The following is a 17,464-nucleotide window of genomic DNA, read 5'->3' as shown; positions in this document are numbered from 1 at the left end:
GTTAAATGCCAATTTATACTGAATATAGTGGGAATGCAACCTTTATTTGACAGAACTTCCATACTTATTGGATAAAAACTTAAACTGCAGGAGTGAGATGTCAACTTTAAAAAACAAAACAAAAATCAAGCATATGAATGAGGTCTTTGGTGAAACAGGATCTTGACAAAAGTGACAAAATTCATCCTACTTTATTTCCTCCTTATTTACTACAACTCTATAAAAGAGTGTCTGTCTGCTTGTTTGTTCTTCCATTCCTGTGAGTACTTGTTGCAGCTTGTGAGCACACACTGCCAAGACTAGCCCTCCGGTCTGCCATCCGTATGGTTCACAAAAAAGTTTCAGTTCTTTTGAGCACAAGTTAAAAAATATATTGCTAGAGGAACAGAAATACACCACTTTCAAACAGTGCCTTCAGTTCACTCTTCTTTTCTTCTCACTTTAGTGCATGAATAGTGTAATTTATGCAGTTAGTGCATTGAAATGTACCAACTTATTATTGGCCGCAGTTATAATTTTGATTGACTGCATTTACTATTGCTTCTGTTTTTCAATGAAAGAAACTGGAAGCTCAATGGCCCATTGGTCATTTTAAATCAGTTTAAACATTGTTCAAACCCAGTAACATTTATTTCCCCTCCTTGTTGAGGTTCCAAAGCCACACAAATTATGAAATGTGTCATGCTGAATTCTGGGGAAATCAATGAAGGGCCTTATTTAGCTAGACGGAAAATCACTGCACAGGCAGCCCTTGGACTGCATTTGGCACTGCCCTCCAGGGATGTCCACTGCAAGTAAGGGAGTGCTCATATAGGTGCAGCTCAGTGGTGGAACACAGAGTTGGAACACTGTACTTCAGCGCACAGTTGGTCAGATGTAATCTTTTTTAAAATCTGATTGGATCAAAAATGTTGAAATAGATTCAAAATTTTCAAAATTGTGGAATGAGACAACCTTATGTAATCCACTCTTTTATCATTACTATTATTATTTCTCTGTTATTTTGAGCACACAGTTATTTCAGGAATTTAGGATTGAGAAAACTTGGATCCAGTTTTATTTTATGTAGCATCATTTATGAAACATCCATTAATCACATCGTTCTAATTATAATGATACCATGAACTGAGACAATCCCAAGCACAGTTTCTCTTCCTTAGCAGATGAAAGTGCACTGAAGACATTTTCATCTGGTAAAGATAAAGAAAAAAATTGTTAAATGAAGAAATCTGAATCTTTTTTCTTTAATTGAGTGATGAACTTTTTTTATTTATACAAATAAAAAGTATTTGTATAAATAAAAATGAGTGAATAAAAGTATTCACTCATTTGTTAAGATAATTGTACAGGCAGAAAAGTGGGACTGAATACCTGATCCTGGATCGTGAAATGTGAGATTTCTTAATCCAAATCCAAATTATTCTGATCTATATTAACACTAGCATCCCCAGGCTTCTACCTTTCTACCTATAAAACCCGAGAGCAGTCAAATGGTGGAAGTGGAAGCTAAATTGGCTAGTCATTCATAAGTATATTGGGTCGTTACCTAGGAATTCTGGAGGGAGGGGAGTGGGGGTGAGTGATTGAGGGGGTGGGGGAGCTGCTAAAAGCGGTGAGCTTCCTTTTGTGTTTCATCTTGATGCATTCTCAATCATCCAGGGAAACAAATCTCCAAAAGTCACCAACTTGGAGTGTTTCAGTTTGCCATCTTGGGGAGAAATCAACACACATGGGTGTAGGTCCTTTGTTGCTGACATTTATTGATAAAAACAGTACAAAAAACCAACCATTTGTACACATATTTACAAATAATTCAACATTGTCAGCAATCACTCACAATCCTGGCACTGCCTCTGGTGTACGGACCTCCTCTCCAAGGAAAGAAAATGCAGAGAAGACTCACCACTCAGCAGGCCTTGGAAATGATCCTGACGGAAGTCGACCCTTGTGACTCGGATGGAGAAGACCTAGCAGTTCAGCCGGATTCGGACTCAGAGCTGTCTGATCAGTCTTCCGGTTAGTTTCATTTCATGTTATTTCCTTTTTCATTTCAAACAAGTAAGTGGATGTAGTTAGTAAGTAAGATATTTCAGACATTATTCTGATACAGAGGAGGAGATACTGGAATTATAATTAGTATCTATGCATGCATTTGTGATTTTGTTTGACCTTCCCATTTTGCTCACAATTTGAATTTGTTCACACTGCAGATGAGGAGACTGCTTCTCCACCGAAAAAGAGACCTTGTTTGGGGACTGAGACAGCGAAAGATGGCACAGTGTGGCGTGAAGAACAGGTGGGGACCTGTCTCCCTTTCACCCCAATAGAAGCGTACGCTGCAGATGGAGAGCCAACGGCTAAGGCCAGGAGAAGTATCTCGAGTCGCCTTCAGAGCTTCCTGTGTTTCGTCACTCTTGACATGCTTCGTAGCATTCAAGAATGGACTATTCAACATGCACAGCAAACGGAGCATGTTCATTGGTTCATGGACCTCCCTGAACTAATGGCATTTATTGCAATTGTGATCTTGCGGGGGGTTTGCAGGCTTCCATCGGTAAATGACTGCTGGTCAGCAAACCTGGGAAACCCACAGATAATTGGAACTATGGCACGAAACCGCTTCCAAAACATCATGCAACACCTACGCTTTGATGACAAGTCCACCCGCTGTGATCGAGCAAAGACTGACAAGTTTGCTGCAGATCGCAACAGATCGCAATGAATTCACCACTCAGGTATGTTGCAGGTCTTTTGTGGTTCTATGTTTATGTGTTTCATTGTGTGTAAAAGGGCTATGAAAATAACAATTTATCTTATTTCTTAGGTGTTTTCAACCTCTGCTGCCACGCTGACGGCGTATGCGGCCAAACGGAAGAAGACAGTCTATATTCTTAGCAGCATGCACAGCGTGGTTCACCAAACACTGTCACCCTTTACAACAAAACAAAGTGTGGCGTGGATGTGATTGACCAGATGGTTCTGGAGTACACTGTCCGCAAAGGAACACGGCGCTGGCCAGTCGCCGTGTTTTATAACATGATTGACATGGCAGCACTGAATGCACATGTGCTGTATCAAGCATGCACCGGGACGAAGGAAAGACGGGTGGACTTCCTGGTGGCGCTTGCAACAGAGTTGGCTCACTCTCATGTAGCTGCGAAGAAGGCAAGAAAAGATCAGTTGCTTCGGGCAGAACCCTCCACACCGAGCCCTGGAAAAAGAGCCACGTGTCAGGTCAAACACAAATGCAAGATAAATCAGGCCACTGTGCGATGTGTTCACTGCTACAGGTACACATGTGGTAAATGCAGACTACAGGTACCATGGCAGTGCCAGGATTGTGAGTGATTGCTGACAATGTTGAATTATTTGTAAATATGTGTACAAATGGTTGGTTTTTTGTACTGTTTTTATCAATAAATGTCAGCAACAAAGGACATACACCCATGTGTGTTGATTTCTCCCCAAGATGGCAAACTGAAACACTCCAAGTTGGTGACTTTTGGAGATTTGTTTCCCTGGATGATTGAGAATGCATCAAGATGAAACACAAAAGGAAGCTCACCGCTTTTAGCAGCTCCCCCACCCCCTCAATCACTCACCCCCACTCCCCTCCCTCCAGAATTCCTAGGTAACGACCCAATATACATATGAACGACTCCAGCATTTGACTGACTGCTCTCCGGCTTTTAAAGGTAGAAACGCAAAATGATGACTCCGCGGGGGTCTAAGGTAGAAAACCAAAATGACTGCTCTCCGGGGGTCTAAGTGTTAAACTTTCTGAACAACTGAAGCCAGAAGCTAAAGTATTTGTATTTAGTTGTAGTTCACTTTTTTTGCGATTGCAACATACTTCCAATGAACTTTAGGGGCGAGGAGGAGGTTGGAGGTCATGTTCACTTAATTCATATCCTGTGGGACACTAGATAGAACAGCTCACCAGAGAACAATTATCGTGTGTGTGTGTTTGTGTGTGAAGGTGGCTGGGTGTATATGCTTCTGTGTACAGGGTGGGGGAAACAAGTTGTAATTTAGTGCCAGTGACCTTTGCTAAAGGACGGTAGCTGGATTAAAATGTTTCACTCATTGCTAAATATATAGAAGACAGAGGCCACACACGGCACAAGACACATGTAGACTTATGGTATATCTAATTCTGACGCATTCGTGTTTTGGATGATGCATATATTCCTGCACATGATTTACGGCTGTATTATTAGTCTAGAGGATAATTAAAGGTTAAGGAAATAATCTAACCAACTCCAGTTTCATGCACACCAGAGTCTTTGCTCTTAGTGTATCACTCTCCAGATGAGTCATCTAAAATGCCACTCAGAAAATAACAAAAAATAGTGAGTGAGGGAGTGACTGAATGCTAATTTTGAAGAAATATATTGCACAACGACTGGAGCTGCAAAAGAAAACTTCTTTGAGCACAGCCAGTGATCAACAGCTCTGTTTACTCGCTGACTGCACCAACTATGCTGTATCTCCAAATGTCTTCCTGGAAATATATTTGGATGTGAGCTGTTTGTATTAGATTAGATAAGCTGCATTAGTGAAGATACGGAATTTTAATAGAGCACATTTGTTTTATATTGGCCAACAAAGGCACATTAGTTGTCAGTCAGCACTTGTTTACTGGCAAACAGCACTATGTGGATTATTCTCGGACTTTGATAGGTCCACAGCGGGAAACAAACAAAAAAAAGCATCTGAAGAGAGTGAATTCTTTCCGAAAAATTGCTGTTTGGAAAATCAGACTCAGGGAAATACTAAGAGGCAATCTTTTCTTTTTAATTTTATTATTTAGTTCTTTTTAATGAAAGCTCTACAGTTTTTTGAAAGTTTATTGTTAAATTGTTGCTTAACATAAGCAGGTGAAAACTAACAACTGAATAGAAATATTATTTTAAATGACCCAAAAGACTCTTCTATGAGTTGAAAAGCATTCTTTTCAAAAGCTCTTTGTTTGGTCCGGCTTCTTTTAAATAACTGATTTATTTTAGATACCTAAATGCACTTTCAGGCCATAAAACTCTGAAACCAAATAATAAATGTCGATTTCTATCAGTTTTTACATGTCCAATTCTGTCTTTTCAATCTTGTTTGAGTTTTTTTCTTCTTCCTCCATTTCCATGTTTCTGTTTTTCCACTTTACTTTACTTCTCCCTGAAGTAAACTCAGGGATTCGGCAATTATTCAATGTAAGCTCCATCTGTGACCGTTGTCTCTTTGGAAATCAGATTTTTCGTTGCACACTTTTTCTCTCTCGTTTGCACACAAGCACACACTAACCTAAGAGTCGAACTATGTTTGGATGGTCAAATGCAGCCATGAGTGCTGCCTCTCTCTGGAAGTCATTCTGCATGTCAGCTGAAGCTTCCTCCTTCAACATCTTCACAGCAACCATTGTGAAAGACTCCATGGGTAGCAGGCCTGGAGCTCTGAAACAGACACAAACAAAGATATTCATGAACTGAGCACGAAAATATTATATTATCAGTATTTCTATTGTATTGTTAATGTTTTTGTCACTAATGCATAAACCAGACTTTTGTTACCATATGTTTCAAATGTGTATTTTAGCTTTACCCAAAAGTGTCTAAGTAAACAACACAGCTATTTAAGCGTTAGAAATATGAATGAAACACATATATGAACACATATTTATGCTAATAGGTCTACAGAGAAATACTTCCTCTGTTGGCTCAGGCGCAAAATGATGTTTCCTAAAGTAGATATAGCTGGGACAATAATCTTGATAAAAACAATGATATCACACACATACTGTAGAGTCACACAAAAAACAGACTGAAGCGCTGATGTCAGAGAAGAAGTTATTTTTTTCCTCAGGTCTATTTAAGTAACTATCTTTCACGTGGCTCTGTGTGTGTGTGAGTGTGTGTGTGTGTGTGTGTGTGTGTGTGTGTGTGTGTGTGTCACAAATGATTAAGTGCACTCTATAGTCATGTATTTACTAAGTGAATGTGCACACAGGAAACAGCTTGTGTTTGCTTTTGATTTAGATTGAGATGCATACATTACATTGTACTAAAGAATGCACATACATACTGTGTACTTCATGTGCATATGAGTTTATTCCTGTGAAACTTCTGTTTTGGAGGTTTCATATCATAGTTGTATAATCATACAAGTGTGTGCGTTAGAGTATGTATTTGTGTTCATGTAAGTCAGTGTGCGCATTATGGTCCCAGAGGTGTCTATATACTGCATCTTTCTAGTTTTCAACGAGGGATTATCATCTAGCCTTAAGGACATCTCTCAGATTTGACTGACTATGCACTCAGGTGCTACTGTCATAATGCTGCATGCTATTATTGTACTGCTCTGTGATCAAGCTATCATATGATGTGATTTGTTGCCTCCGTTTATCTATTGCATTATATTTATGTGGCTTCTTAAATGTTGTCTATCGTGTGTTGCTTTGAGTTGACTTGTTATAATCATGTTACTTACAACACAATAAGAAATTCTATTTAAATTGAGATTCCTTTTTTCTTGTATTAATCAAATACTTTTTTTAGTTTTCAAAACAGGCAGTTGAGCATTGGGCTTTACATTCTTTATTTTGTAGCACAGTCATGGACGTCATATGGGTGACAAGGCTGTGTTGCATGAATAACAGGGAGTCTAACAAAGTTGAAAAACCTATATCGGGAAGATCTAAACTGATTTACTTCTGCTGTCCTGAATTCTTGGCTGTGACAGCAAACAATTATAGATAGCTGTGATTGTGAAATCCTGTATTCAGTAAACCTTGTAAAATACAACCAAAAAATAATTGGATTTGGGTTATTTTAGTAAACTACAAAAAACTGTCAAAGAGGCTTGATAGGTTCAGTGGCTCTGCTATATGTTTGCTTCATGGAGTCATGCCACTGTATGTCATCTGAATTTAAGCAGATTACACCAATATTACAACATTCTGACTGATAACGAGCGCTACAAATTTCTGACGACTGCTATCTATCAAGCCTAAAAAAATTAGATTCATGCTCATGACCGATTTATGACTTTTTAGAAATATGACCCAGCTCTGGTATTGAGTGTGATTAAAGAGATAGGTTTGCAACATTCATGTCATGCTGTAAACAGGCTCAGGGTGCAGTGAAAGTGACACCTGTAACAGCTTGCCTTGTGACTTTGTGAATGACGCAGCAGTTCTCAAAATGACCAGTGACCTTGTTTAGCCATGTCATCCTTCTCAATCCTGTCTCATTCCCTTGCCCTTTCCCTCTGCCTTAGACATATCAGCATCATCAGCTTAGTCCCTGGATGCGATTATGATTATGACATGGCAATATTAAATATTAGTGTGCAAAAGCAGTGCTGCGCTGGAAGAAAACATCCTTTTAGATCTCTAACCATTTGATGAGAAATACTCTTGCTTCCCCTTAATCTCTCTTTTTATCATATTTGTTCATCTCTTCTTTTGTCCATGCTGTATTTCCCCAGTTCTCTCTTCTTTCTCACCTGGCTTGGAAAACTCGTCCAAAGGCTCCTTCCCCGATATCTCGGACGTATTGAATATTATTTCGGGGATACTCAAGGGCCAACAGTTTTGAGTTCAGCAGCAGAGGAACGCGCTGGTACATGGGGTTAGGGTGGAGTCGATCGAGCAATAGCTCTGATGGAAGGGCGTTCAACATCGGGGTCTCTATTACTCTTCTAATAAAAATAAATAAATATAAGCGTGAGCATTACAAGGATAAAAACAGACACTAGATAAAGAAACATATTCCATCTTTATCATCTTTCTTTTACCTCTTCCGATTCCTCAGTTGCTTCTTCCATCTGCGGCAGCCAAGAATGATAATGGCAAGAAATACTGCAGTTGCAAGAGCAGTCAGGATAACGACGATGACAGACATTGAGTAAGCTGGAGATGACGTTGTGGTCACGGGAGGGAAACGAGGGGTCTGGAGAGGGTCTCTAGACTCTGGCTTCACTACTTAAAAGCACAGATATAGGAAAAGTCACTAAACTTGGAAAAATGACAAATCTAGAACTCTGTTGTCTAAAATCCAGATTGTGCAGTCAAAGTTTTGGCTACTGGGTAGCTTTTAGTCTACTGTAGGTGAAGTGTTGGTTTCAAGTGTAAAGAAAACAGGAACTGTAAACAGGTGAAGTGGGGAAAAAAGTTCTGAATGCAGAGGGCAGTACCTGATGCTATGCTTGTTTCCCCACACTGTGGAACAGCACAGTACTCCCAGCGTATGTTCGGATTTAAGGTATAACACCAGGGCTTGTCACTGATTCCTCCTGGGTTCCTGCAGTGATTGCCTGAATTCTTCAACTCTGGAATGACATCCACTGATAAATGGTGCTGGTGGGGAACCTGCAGGATAAAGCACAGTAGTAAGGATCAAAAAAAGAGAAACACTTTCTCAGGCCTTTCCCACTAAGAGGAATAAAATAGAAAAAGAAAAATCACCAACATACATACTGCAACAAGGACGGTTAAGTATATTAATTGGTGAATAAACGTGGTTTGCAACCTGTGAGTACAGGGCTGGAGTCTGTGTAATGCATGATCTCTTTTCTGTTCTGTTGCTGACCCTGTATTCCGAGGGGGTAAAGAGGAAATCTACCTTTGCTGAGGGATCAGTTCTAGTGAGTTTTCTGTGAAAGAAAGAATTGATTTGGATGGATAGTTTTTAAAACTGGTGAGTCTCAAATCAAAAGTGAAGCTAAGATGACCTTCCAAATATTTCTTCCAGGTTCTGTTCTGTGTAGTAAGGTTACAGCTCCATAACCATGGGCTATTGTGAGGGACATTAGGGGTTGCATGACTGTTCCTGGAATCTAGACTGCCAACTTAAATATGGAACATCTGGTGGGCTTGTATGTCATGAGCTTTAATCATAAAAAGAGCAATGGCCAACTCCATCCCAAGAGACATGAAGACATGAACTGAAAATGTTGGGTTCAACACATGTTGCTGTAGCTGAACGTGTGAAGTCAACAGCATGGGGTTGATTCCTAACTGGTGCCAGGAATGCTTAAAACAACAGGTCTTCGCACTAGAATGACAAGTTAGGCCATTTGTCATCGCCTTTCAAGATAATACACTGACATTTGGCAGGAAATGGGATGCAAGCCTCCATTGTCAAAGTGTAACACTTCATACAACCAACCATCCTCCCCAATCTTCTTCCTGCAGGCATTTTGCAACACTATTCTGCAACACTCTAGATCCATAGAGAGAGAGGATTTCTAGCAGAAAAGGGGGTTTTGGAGCATAAACAAATGATCTCTGCTGGTAAGTAATCCCCAGCAGTGGATCAAGTTGCATTTCCTGCAGAGAACTCGACCCTTTTTAATGTTTAATTAGTGGCCACTGTGTTATTATTTTATGGATGATTCTTACGCCGAGTCATATATATACCATGAGAATGACAGTGTTGTATAGTATGTTTAGTTCGTTAGCAATGTTTTCCCCTGCAATAAAGTTGTGAATCATCGTCTGCAGTATTTCTATGACTCAGCACAAAATGGCACCAAAGTTACTCCATTCATGTATCATGTACATTTACAGTTTACATGTTTGTGCTGAACGGAAATGTGATTTTTATGAGACAGAAGTCATTCTAAGCAGAATAGCATATGTTGTGGAGCATTACAGTGTTCTGCTCATTTCCTATAAAACTCAAAGAGCTGATTAGGGATCATTTGTATTATGAAAATATTTATGTAAAGCATATGCTCTCTGATGTGTGGAAGATAGAAGACAAAGCAAAGGGGTGGGGCTAAAGGCTAAAGCCCCAATTTTGGGGGCAATGAAAGCTACTGATTAAAAAAATAATTCACAACATTTTTTTAATTTTTTATTTTATTTTGAAGGATGGACTTTGGCATATGTACCTCAGTGGTTTGGTCAGTTGCCTACCATTCTTACTTTCCAATCTTTAAACAAAGGATGTGTCAGACCATACATACTGTTGTAACCAGACTATATTTTTTTTATTAACTCCTTACTCTGCGTCTTGTACTTCAGTGTGGCTGTCATTTTGTTATGGGACAGCTACTTTGCCCTATAATGTATCACACTTTGGGTGTGACTCTTAGTTTAACACCCTCTGATTTCACTCTGATGTTTATATTTAACACAAATCTTGTCTGATTTTCTATAATAAAATGACAATGAGATGCAAGTAAATTTATGAACTTGTAAAGTACACATCCCCAAGCACCAAGGTCTATCTGAAAACATCTACTGAAAAAAAATGGTTGTTGAGTTCAAAATTGTGCAATCACATTAACATTGCCTTGGGAGAATTGTTACAAGAGACATTACCCCAATAATGGTGGTATATGCTGCTTACAAGGAGGAAATGAAAGCTTTGGTGCTGGCCAGGAACTTCAGCTTAATCATCAAAATGATTCCATCATGTTTAACAGCTCACCTTCTGACTTATGTTCAGCCAGGACATTATATCAGAAAGTAACAGTCTTTTCCTGGAAGCAGCATGGACTAAAGCCTAACTTCCTGATGTCACTCTGTCTTCTTTATAGCTTCAATCCTATTGTCCTAGTGCAGACAACACACAGCACTGGTTTGCTAAGCCCTGCTCCCTTTAGTGCTTCTGCACTTACCACTTACCAAGCCCTCTGTTTTCCGGTAACACTTACGAAGTTTATGATGTCAATTCAGACCTGCCTCTCAAATGTATGAGTAATTTGATGAGTCTGTGGTCACAATTCAAGATTATGGTATTAAAAAACACACTCGGAAAATCCAGGCTTCTTCATTTGTACAATATCATGTCTAAACAAAAAATTACACTAGTCCAATCTGTTGTAAATGGCTATGTAAAGGAGCTAACATTTTCCCTAATGTCTTAGAGATAAGACTTTAAAAAATCTTCTGGAATGAATCTAGAATTTAAACAAGACTATCTTAGAAAAGGAAAAATAAGGCTGGATAAGCATATATGTGGAATAGACTATTGTTCTTATCATAGTGCCATGCATAGAGCTTAGATGATTAGAACATTCTAATTGAAAGGACGGTGTGCATTGTTATTGTCACTATGCTATAACAGTGTAAAGTGAGCTAATTTTAATTCAAATTAGCAGATAGGATGCAAACTAAAGGGTATTTGTAAAGTCTTACAGTTCAAATAAAAAAAATAAAACAGTCAATGCCACCTTTTTACTTTCAGTATTCAACATTCAATTCCACGGGATTGTCTGCATTTTCCCCCCACAAATGATCACCCTTCATACAGTGCAGGTAATCTTATTATTCCTACATAACTCTCACCAAGCTCAGGCGTGATTCTGTTTTTGACATACATTGAAATTTACCACGAAAGAAGATGAGCTCATATTACAAGTTGACACTTGTTTGTTGAATGTTTTATGAAATGAGCCCTTTACCACAATAGGATTCTGGAGAAGGATTTTTTTTCTTTTTTTGGTAATTTTTCCAGTGCCTGCCTTTAATTAAAATACATTTCAATTTTGCAGAGAAAGGGTGTTAACATTCTGAAGCTAAAATAACTGCACATTTAGTGGTATAGTGGTACTAGTCTTGACTTTCCCATAAATACATGTAATATACAGTGACTATATTTCTGCACAAACCAATCCATGCACACAGACACACAAGCATCTCTGGCCAATGTCATCCAGTATTGAGAACAGTAAACATGTCACTGGTTTTAAGAGTGAAGATGGTTGAACTGAATATAATTCTTGTAGAATACAAAACCGAACCTATGTGTTTATGTTTACTTGTTTACATCAGACACGGTTAAATGTGGTATTCATATGTTTTCTTCATGTGGTCTTATGCACACATAGTTTGGGGTGTTTACGAAGAATAAAACAACAACAGTTCAGTAGTAAACATAAGTGTAAGTACTAACATTTGAGAACTGCATTAGAAAGCAAGCTTTTTCGCAGTTAGCAGATAGTAGAGTATATGTGCGTGAGCAAATCCAATATGCTGAAGTGGGAGTGGGTGTGTGTGTGCGTGTGTTTTAGTGACGGAGCATGTGGAACATATGCGTGTGAGAGCTAATTGCTTCCAGAGGCAGGATGTGACATAATGAGTCCCTCCCTCTCTGCTGACCTGGCACACACACACACACACACACACACACACACACACACACACACACACACACACACACACACACACACTGCACGGGAGAGTAGTAACAGTTCACCCAAACAGACCCTCTCACTGAGCAAAGCCATAAAAACATAAAGGGGCTTTTGGGCTACAGGAAGAGTGCGTGCGTGTGTGGGTGGGTGTGTGTGTGTGTGATTAACACATTTGTGTGACGCTGTATTTGCTGTTGTTTGCACATGTAAGCATTTTTGTATGCTTTTCTGCTTCTGAGTAAGGGAAAGGAATGTTTTAATATAAAACTGAACATACATAAAACCTAAAACACACACACACTCAAAATATCAGTGAAGCATCTTTTCTTGGTTAAAATCAGCTGAAAACACTCAAGTGTGTCCTGTTTTTTGATTACATGTGGTTATTTCATACTTTTGCTGGTTTTATACTTTAGTTATAAAATATCTAAGTAGTTTTGTAGCTCTAGGAACGTTTACGCAAATGTACCCAAAGACAACAATACCTGTTGGTTCCATGGTTGACATGGTGTCCCAGACCTGGTTACATTCACACTACCCTGGTAGAAATAACCTCGGTCATTGTAACATGTTCCTGTTGATGTCAAACAGAACAGTTTACCGTAAGATAACAATGTTAACTGTAGCGATTACTTTTTAAAATAATAGAGTAATTCATTTTTGCATTGGACTAATTATGGCAGCTAGAAACAAATTCATTGTGATGTACTGAAAAAATTTTGTACTTACTTGTAATTAGATCTTTCTTGATGTCTGAATGTAGAAAAGATTAAGAAAAATTAATCTAAATATTGAGAAGAAGAGGAACTATGAAGTAGGGCTGCCACAAACGATCATTTTGATAGTCAAGTTGTCACCGATTATTTTTGCGATTAGTCAACTAATCAGATCATGCATCCGTTGGACGTAAAACTACAGCTTATTGCACCAGCAGCATCTGCTCTTATATAACTATCATTAGCTTACAGCTTTAAGTGTTTAAGGTATGTGCTAACTAAAAATAAAGACAAGATGATAGTTTATTAAATTTTAATGAAATCTGCAGATTGTTTCGGTGAAGTTTAATAAACTCCTTGCTATCTAAAATATAACAGGACACCGGAGTATATTCTCAAGCATCTCACACTTCTGATAATCAGTTGTCTGCTCAGCTATGTAAAAACGATAACTTTAATCTCAGCCAAACCGATTTACTCAGGAACAAATAAAATACTAAAAAAAGCCAAACAATAACATGTTTAAGTTATCTAAGTGACTTATATATATTTAACCTGAGTAGCGAAAGACGGCGGTGGGTTTGAAAACGTTTTGCCGGGAGTCCGGTGTTCTCACCAGCTCTAGTGAGCCTTGACCCCCGGCTAGCTATCGAGCTAGTGGGTAACAGACGTCTCCAAAAACGTCAGAGTGCTTTTGAAAATATGTGGTGTCTTGATAAACCAAGCAGATATTTGAAGTTTACACAACTACATTCTCGCCTGGAAATATGTTAAACGTTTATTTTGTGACCCAGAAAGAATAATAAGAGTAATATTAAAACTAACTAGCTGTCGCCATTGTTGGAAACTGAGCTGGGCTGCGCTATGAATTCTGGGACAGAGCTACTTCTTCTTCTTCGGGGTTTAACGGCAGCTGGCATCCTTGTACATGCAGTGCTGCCATTTTCTGTTTCAGTCCGTTATTACACTCTTAAATCCTACTACTTATTCCTGCGTCTTTTGGGATCTTACAAAGCTTCAAACGACGCGTCGACTATTAAATCAGTCGTCAACGATTTTGATAGTCGATGTAATCGTGACTAGTCGACTAATTGTGGCAGCCCTACTATGAAGTAATTTGAACCAGAAGATCAGTACTGATTCACTGAAACACACAAACACAGAGATACACACACCTGCAGCTATATATTTTGGCTCAATTCAGACAAACCCTCTTAATGACCTCATCAGTATCAATGACCTGCAGTGTAGCAGACCATGCTTTATTTGGCCCTTAGCACACACAGCTGTACCCAGCCAACTTTCTTTTACATAATGCTTCACTTACTTTTCATAGCTACTTTTTTTTTTTTAGTTTAATGAAAGCAGAAGTCAATGTTCTTTTTAAAAAACAAAAACAAAAAAATCTTTAATTTAACAGACTTGTGCAAGAGAACACAAGGTCAGTTTGCTCTTAAATACGTTAGTCTTTGCCCAACTTATTTTACAACTACCAAACTAACAATTTTTACAACTAAAGTGGTTCAACAAACTAATTAAACTTCACTTCAGGTTGTCTTACCTGCAAAAGGAACATATGTACAACCATCAGGGTCTGTGTAAAGACTTGGTAAGGTCTGACATTTTGGCAGCAGTGAAACGGGAGCCTGGGACCCGGTGAGAGAGCTGAAGAGTCCAGACTGGACTGAACTGCTGCCTTCTAATATCAGCCACGCCTTATGGCAGTACAGCTCCTTCACTGCCAGGCAGTGTTCTCTGTTTATGAAGAAAAGGTGTATCAGATTCAGTGATTCTTTCTTTTGTTTAATAAATCTGAATGGGTCCAAATCTGTGGAGGGCCAAAAGTGCCAAACTGAAATAAATAAATACTTATACTAATAACACTAATTAATTATGCATCATTAAGTAATGAGAATTTGAAATAAGTAAACTGATTTTTTAAAAAGTGATTGAGAACTGTACAGCAGTATATTAAATTAAATTAAATATTACTGTTTAATCAACAGACTGTTAAGCAGCTCTTTCTTAAAACCATCATGCATGTATGTATAACTCTTACTGAAAAAAAGATGTATATCACTTGTTAATGTTAGTTTATTAATTTATTTATTTTTACTCTAGCAGGCTTTTTCAAAACTTTCAAAACAGACAGCTCATGTTCGGAATTTAGTTGATTAAATATTAAATATAGAAAAATTTATCATTTCTGGAGCTCGCTTGAGATCAGTCACCGTTATGCTAGTCCAGATCCTGGTGAAAATGCTTGTGTCCTCATATTAAAATTTTTATTTTAAATTAAAAATAAGTTGTTCCAACTCATCTGAACATCTTGAAATAAAGATGAGATAATGAGATAATGAGTATTCAAAATATACTGAAAATGAGACATTACAACTACAACCGCCTACAACTGCAAAGCTCTCCAGCGAGTAGTGCGGTGCTCTGAACGGATAATTGGAGGTGAGCTTCCCTCCCTCCAAGACATCTACAGGAAGCGGTGCCTGAGGAAAGCGGGGAGGATCATCAAGGACTCCAGTCACCCCAGCCATAAACTGTTCAGACTGCTTCCATCAGGAAGGAGGTTCTGCAGCATCCGGTCCCGTACCAGCAGACTGAGAGACAGCTTCTTCCACCAGGCCATCAGACTGCTGAACACGTCATAGACACCTCACCTTCACTACTGGAACTTTAACATTATGCACTCCATACTGTACAGCAGGGGTGCTCACACTTTTTCCGCATGTGAGCTACTTATAAAATGACCAAGTCAAAATGATCTACCCACTACAAAAATCCAAAACATATACTTATTTATAAATATATTGAGGATTCTTTATATCTACAATGTATATACATGCATAACCGCAATATCCAATATTTCACAACACAATTAACTATGTAAATTTTTTGTCATTACCTGAGTTTACTCTGATGACTTGCACTGAATTGAATCAGCCAGGGATGCATAGTCCGGACAGTAGCTGCTGACGGCCAGGTTTAAGAGAAAAAACCGAGAGCTAAAAATTGGAGTTAACTCGCTGACTAGCTTGTCAGTTTTACTACACTTCGCGCCGCTGTTTGCGCATGCGCAGCGACCTAAGCGTCAGAAAAAATCTGCTGTCATCTGACTGGCTTCCCTGTATCAATCAAGTGACGGGATGGATGATAGGCTGGCATCTATTTTTTTAATGCCATGCGATCTACCAATACTACCTTTGCGATCGACTGGTCGATCGCGATCGACGTATTGAGCACCCCTGCTGTACAGTAATGCCACTGTTTTGCACATGTCTCACTCTGTATATTTTTATATATTTTATTTATTGTTTACTCTATTTAATTTGTAAAATATGTGTACACACACACACACACACACACACACACGTGTAGAAAAATATTTAGTATACACATCCAGAAATGCATATACTATTATATATTGTACATATATTTATTAGTTTCAGATGTAGCCAATTCTTGTATTTTGCTTGTTTACATTATTGTATTTTGCACAACTCTGTTGCTTGTGAAGCTCGCACACAAGAATTTCACTCACATGTGCTGTACCAATGTACCTGCACATGTGATGTGACAATAAAAGTGATTTGATTTGATTTGATTTAAAGTTCACTAAAACTATAAAGTTATGAAGCTTAATTTTAATGTTAGCCTAACCAATTTGCTTTAAAATAAATAAAACACCAATTTAAACCAAAAACAAGACAAGCATTGTTAGACTTTAGAAGTGAATTATGCTACCCGTTAGTGACGTGTCGGTCGCGAACGAAATGGCTCTTAGAGCCGGGTCTTTGACGTGAACCACACGATCCGGCTCCTTATAGCAAGCCGTGGGTTTTTTTTTTTCTTTCTCTCACCCTCTCCCTCTCGCACTTTTTTCCTGCTTCACTCTGCACGCGAGCCTTGTACTTTGTGCTAGGCAGAGGGGGGAGGGGCGGTAGTTACACTCAGTAGCACAGGAACAGAGCGGGAGGGACAGAGAGAGAAAGAGAGCCAGGGACAACAATGTCACATTAGAAAGGTATAGTAATCATCCACAGCTATTTTCAGTTGCAGATGATAAAGGATTCAGAAAGTTTATTTATGCAGGCCCATATGACAGAGAATATGCATCTTGTTTTTGTTTTCATATTTTAATTTATATTTAATTGTGTTGTGGTTTGCAGTGTTTTGTGTTGTTTCACTTTAAATTTGTTTAAAAGGAAAAAGCTGAAAATTTAAATAGTTTAAAGTTGAACTGTGACTAGTTGGTTTTTGTATTATATGATTTATTTATTACATTTTATGTGGAGTGAATAAATAAAAGTATATTTACGGTGGCTCCTAGAGACAAAGCACGTAAAAACTCCAAAACACGTAAAAACTCCAAAGCACGTACAAACTCCAAAACACGTAAAAACTCAGAAGCACGTAAAAACTCCAAAACACGTATAAAAGACAACAGAAGTGCTCCAGGATGCTAGGCGCAGTGTTGAGCTTTTGTTACCTAGTGGCTACACAAGCCAGCAAGTACCAACGACCGGATTTGGTGTGTGGTAATAACAGGTAAATGAACTTTTTTTTTTTATTATTTGAATATATATGAGTGCTTGTAT

General features: G+C 38.5%; 2 protein-coding genes across 4 annotated transcripts in view; one reads left to right on the top strand and one right to left on the bottom strand.

The window, feature by feature from the left end:
- musk (muscle, skeletal, receptor tyrosine kinase) overlaps positions 1 to 17,464 on the bottom strand; it is a 35,398-nt gene that overhangs the window by 3,045 nt on the left and 14,889 nt on the right. Inside the window, exons 10-16 of the mRNA XM_080874381.1 lie at positions 14,416 to 14,609; positions 12,868 to 12,891; positions 12,624 to 12,712; positions 8,188 to 8,362; positions 7,789 to 7,975; positions 7,498 to 7,692; positions 5,299 to 5,447 (exon numbers count right to left, since the gene is read on the bottom strand). Coding sequence (XP_080730507.1) covers positions 5,299 to 5,447; positions 7,498 to 7,692; positions 7,789 to 7,975; positions 8,188 to 8,362; positions 12,624 to 12,712; positions 12,868 to 12,891; positions 14,416 to 14,609 — 1,013 coding nt within the window. The remainder of the gene's footprint in view (positions 1 to 5,298; positions 5,448 to 7,497; positions 7,693 to 7,788; positions 7,976 to 8,187; positions 8,363 to 12,623; positions 12,713 to 12,867; positions 12,892 to 14,415; positions 14,610 to 17,464) is intronic.
- LOC308392474 (uncharacterized protein) lies at positions 1,585 to 3,588 on the top strand. Of its 3 annotated transcripts, XM_080875543.1 has the most exons (4): positions 1,598 to 1,735; positions 1,827 to 2,016; positions 2,211 to 2,735; positions 2,825 to 3,588. In XM_080875543.1, exons 1-3 carry the CDS (start codon positions 1,640 to 1,642, stop codon positions 2,720 to 2,722), a joined length of 798 nt encoding a protein of 265 aa, XP_080731669.1. In that variant the 5' UTR covers positions 1,598 to 1,639; the 3' UTR covers positions 2,723 to 2,735; positions 2,825 to 3,588. The 3 variants fall into 3 exon arrangements, with proteins under 3 accessions (XP_080731670.1, XP_080731669.1, XP_080731668.1); XM_080875542.1 differs by having other exon boundaries at positions 2,211 to 3,588; XM_080875544.1 differs by having other exon boundaries at positions 1,585 to 2,016; positions 2,211 to 3,586.

The sequence above is a fragment of the Rhamphochromis sp. 'chilingali' genome, assembly GCF_963969265.1.
Source record: "Rhamphochromis sp. 'chilingali' genome assembly, chromosome: 2".
NCBI lineage: Eukaryota > Metazoa > Chordata > Actinopteri > Cichliformes > Cichlidae > Rhamphochromis > Rhamphochromis sp. 'chilingali'.
The sequence above is the reverse complement of the archived record's forward strand: the minus strand, read 5'-3'. Positions and strand labels throughout refer to the sequence as shown.